We start from the raw sequence: 3,780 nt of genomic DNA, 5'->3' as shown, positions 1-3,780 counted from the left end.
ATCCTTTTTTGGCCCATGCATGTGAATATGTAGCAAACGACACGCTTCTCTGTCCCCCTCTTTTCTCATATATTACCCATTTTATTCTTCATTTTCACAAAAAAAGTTATTTATTTATTTTCTCGATTTAATTACAAAATTCAGTTTTCTAAAAAATTACCTATAAAAATAATTAAAACTTAATCCTTCTTCACCTTCTTCGGTTCTTCCTCAAATCTCTCTCTCTCTCCCTCGGAAATATTTCTTTCTCCTCTTTTTTCTCCAGAAATTATTCAAAACAATTCTCGACAAAAAAAATTCTCATCATTTTCACCAATTTCTCATTACTACTATAAATTCTCATCATTTCTTCAAGAAAACAAAAATGGCGGTGGATCTTTTATCGGAAAATTCTAATATGAGTCCAAGAATCTCATTCTCACGTGACTTCTGTCAATCGGACGCAATACCAATCGAGAAACGTCCCTTGAGATCACCATCATCAAACTCGAAACCTTCAAGCCTCAACTCAAGCATAGATTTCGATTTCTGCATTCCCGGCGGCGTTACTTCCGGCGAAAGCTTCGATCAAGGTTCTTGGTCAGCCGACGAGCTCTTCTCCAACGGCAAAATCTTACCAACCGAAATCAAGAAAAAACCAGAACCGGATCATCATCATCATCATCATCATAAAGACTCGCGTCAACCCGAACCGAAACCGGTTAAGAGTAAACCGAATTCAAGAAAACAGAGGAAACAGAACGAGGAGGAAAAAGAAGAGGACGTGATAAGCACAACGGAGGAGAAGACGAATACGAAGTCGTTTTGGGGGTTTAAGAGAAGCAGTAGTTTAAACTGTGGGAGTAGCTACGGAAGGAGTCTATGTCCTTTGCCGTTGTTAAACCGGAGTAACTCAACCGGTTCGACATCGAGTAAACCGAAACAGAGCAGTTCGAGGAAACATAATACAGAGCATGTGAAGTTACAGCAATCTTCGTCGTTGTCTTCTTCATCTTCTGCTTCGTCTTCGTTGAGTAATAGTGGTGGGTTTTCGAAACCGCCGTTGAAGAAAAGCTATGGAGGTTATAGTTATGGTAGCCATCATGGAGGTGGTGGGATTAGAGTGAGTCCGGTTATAAACGTTGTTCCTTCTGGTAACTTGTTTGGTTTTGGTTCCATGTTTTCTTCTGGTAATGGAAGAGACAAGAACAAGAAGAGATAAATATGTAAGAAATTAGTTATATTTTTGTGTCTGGATTTTACTGTTTTATTCTGATTTGTTCTTCTTCTTCATCTTCTTCTCTGAAGCTCTGAAGATTTTCTGACAGTGTGTTTTGTGGGTTCCATGACAAACCCTTTTGAGTTTTTTTTTTTTTTTCTTTAGATTTTTACTTATATTTTGTTTAGATTGTTGTGATGTAATTTTGTTTGTTTGATTTATTAGTTTGTCTTTATCAATGTTTTAAAAACTAGATTTGCATTTTTTTAATATGAGGCTGCTAATTTCAGATATTTTTATTAATTTATTCGTTCATCACCAATCCCCATCAAGATATTATGTGTGAATATTTGTTTAATATGAGTACTATTTTACAATTAGAGCGATAATGGTAAGGCAAAAAAGTGAGTTTTAGTTGTACATTGTAACATTGATGATATAAAACTTCGGCATAAGTAAAAAAATAGTATAGCCTTATATTATTCTTTGATTTCTATCTTTAATTACCGAAAACCAGATTAATTAGTCTTTTTCGTGTGGTTTTGATCAAACTTGTATAGCATTATTTTGTTCGGGAAAATTTGTGGATCAAGTAGGGGTAGGTTTCAGCCGCCGTGTTCTTGTGATCAATGATTCTTAATTGATTCGTTTACTTGAATAATCAGATATTGTACAGTTATTAGTTGAAATATATATTAAGAAAAAGAAGAAGACCTTAGATATATAAAACCTTGATTGACTTAGTCTATTACTTAAATTTTTTTGGTAATGAAATAGCGACTAATTAAGGATAAAAACTGTATAGGAAACAACAATGATAGAGTCATCAAATACTAACAATTTAAGAAAGTGCGACAAGACAAGTGACAGGTAAACAATTATCTTTGGAGCTTGTCCTATTCTGTTTCTTTTTGAATATTTCTCACATGGTGTGTATTACCAATTAATGTGAATTATCACTAAAGCAATGCAAAAGAAAAAGGGAAAAATTGAAATAATTGATGTGAAATCTCTACTTTTTCCTATCATTCCCATGTAAAGTTAAGCCTAACGTCGTGCCAATTATTCCTTTATTATTTTCTACGTTTTTGTTCCTCTTCTATTCTACGGTTTTGCTAAAAATGAATATTATTTTTTATACTTTACCTGCCTTAACAATCATATTTTAGGTCACACGATTCATATCAAACGTCAAGAATTCAAATCAAATTTTCAAAACTAACATAATTACTAATTTTCAACCCAACGATATTTGTAAGTAGTTTTTAGAAAACGAGTTTTGATATGAAATGATTTGATCTTCAATACCAAATCTGATCGCGATGAATCTGATTTTTTCTCTGAGGCTTAGTAATGTTTGAAAGGTATAGTCAAGATTCAAGTAAACAATGATGTCACCATCCAACTGTTATTTCAATATGATACACCATGTGCTTCTAGTGTTGAAGGGGGCATTGGATGGTTTTCACGAAAAACATAGGTGTAGTCCTGACGGACTTCGTTATTTGAACAACACATACGTGTGTGTGTTAATGAGGGTTACACAACACAACAAACCATGGATCGCTTGGAAGCGACTTCCATGGACCAGTCCTTCTTTACATGAGAGGGTGAACTTCTACGTGTCATGATGTTTCGTTCTTTATTTTTTTTTTTGTGATAAATATGTGAATTTCATTGAACTAATAGTTCGAGGAACTTACAAAAGCTGGATACAGAGGTTACTTTTTGCCAAAAAAAAACTAAAAACAAGGAAGAAACCAAAAGAGAGATATAATACTTCTAAACGAACTTTAACCACATCCGCATAGCGGTCCTAAAACACTTCCTATTCTTCTTCGCCAGGATAGCGTCCCTAATCTGTCTGTCAAGACCTTTGAATAAGATAGTAGTCTCAGTGGACATGTTGAGGTGGTGTCTGGTGTTACGTTCCCACCATAATGCGTAGACAACGGCTTGAGCCACTAGCCTGCGTAGGGGACGTGTGGATGTTTTATCCTTCATGTCCAACCAGCTGATGAATGCTTCCCAAGTGTGAAAGGAGAATGACCGGTATCCAAGTCTTCTAGTTACTTCCGACCAGAGTTCCTCGCTGACCTCACAGTGGAGGAATAGGTGATCACGGGTTTCCTGGTACCGACCACAGAGGCAGCAAGTTGCGTCGATATGTGTGTCCCATCTAGCCAGTCTCGCTTTTGTAGGTAGCCTGTCCAGGTGCAGAAGCCACATCACGAACGCGTGTCTAGGAATTGCTCCCTTAAACCAAACCTGAGAAGTCCAAGGTAGGGGGTTCTCTCGCGGTCTGACCTCCTCCCAGGTCCTCTTTGTTGAGAACGTTTGAGACTCGACCTGACCTGTCATCCAGAGGAAGCTATCTTGTTCCAACGCGAGTAGTGGGCTCTGTATCGTAGTAAGGTACATATGGAGGTCCAAAGCTTGATTTGAGCGAGCAGGCCTAAGGATCCATCCTGTTGTCGAGCAAGCGTCGGCCACTTTACCTTGCGGAGGGATACCCATTTGATATGGGCCGGAAGGACCAAGGTAGTCTATTAAGGGGCCAAAAGGCGTCCACCAATCGTACC

General features: G+C 37.5%; 1 protein-coding gene across 1 annotated transcript; it reads left to right on the top strand.

The window, feature by feature from the left end:
- Positions 227–1,392, top strand: LOC104750500. Its single transcript, XM_010472295.1, has one exon. It carries the CDS (start codon positions 365–367, stop codon positions 1,199–1,201), a length of 837 nt encoding a protein of 278 aa, XP_010470597.1. The 5' UTR covers positions 227–364; the 3' UTR covers positions 1,202–1,392.

Source organism: Camelina sativa, chromosome 16, assembly GCF_000633955.1.
Source record: "Camelina sativa cultivar DH55 chromosome 16, Cs, whole genome shotgun sequence".
Classification (NCBI taxonomy): domain Eukaryota; kingdom Viridiplantae; phylum Streptophyta; class Magnoliopsida; order Brassicales; family Brassicaceae; genus Camelina; species Camelina sativa.
This window is presented reverse-complemented; position numbering and strand designations above follow the sequence as displayed.

What these genes read in the sequence shown, in the direction of transcription:
- LOC104750500 (XM_010472295.1), top strand. Translation starts at nt 365, where the DNA reads ATGGCGGTGGATCTTTTATCGGAAAATTCTAATATGAGTCCAAGAATC.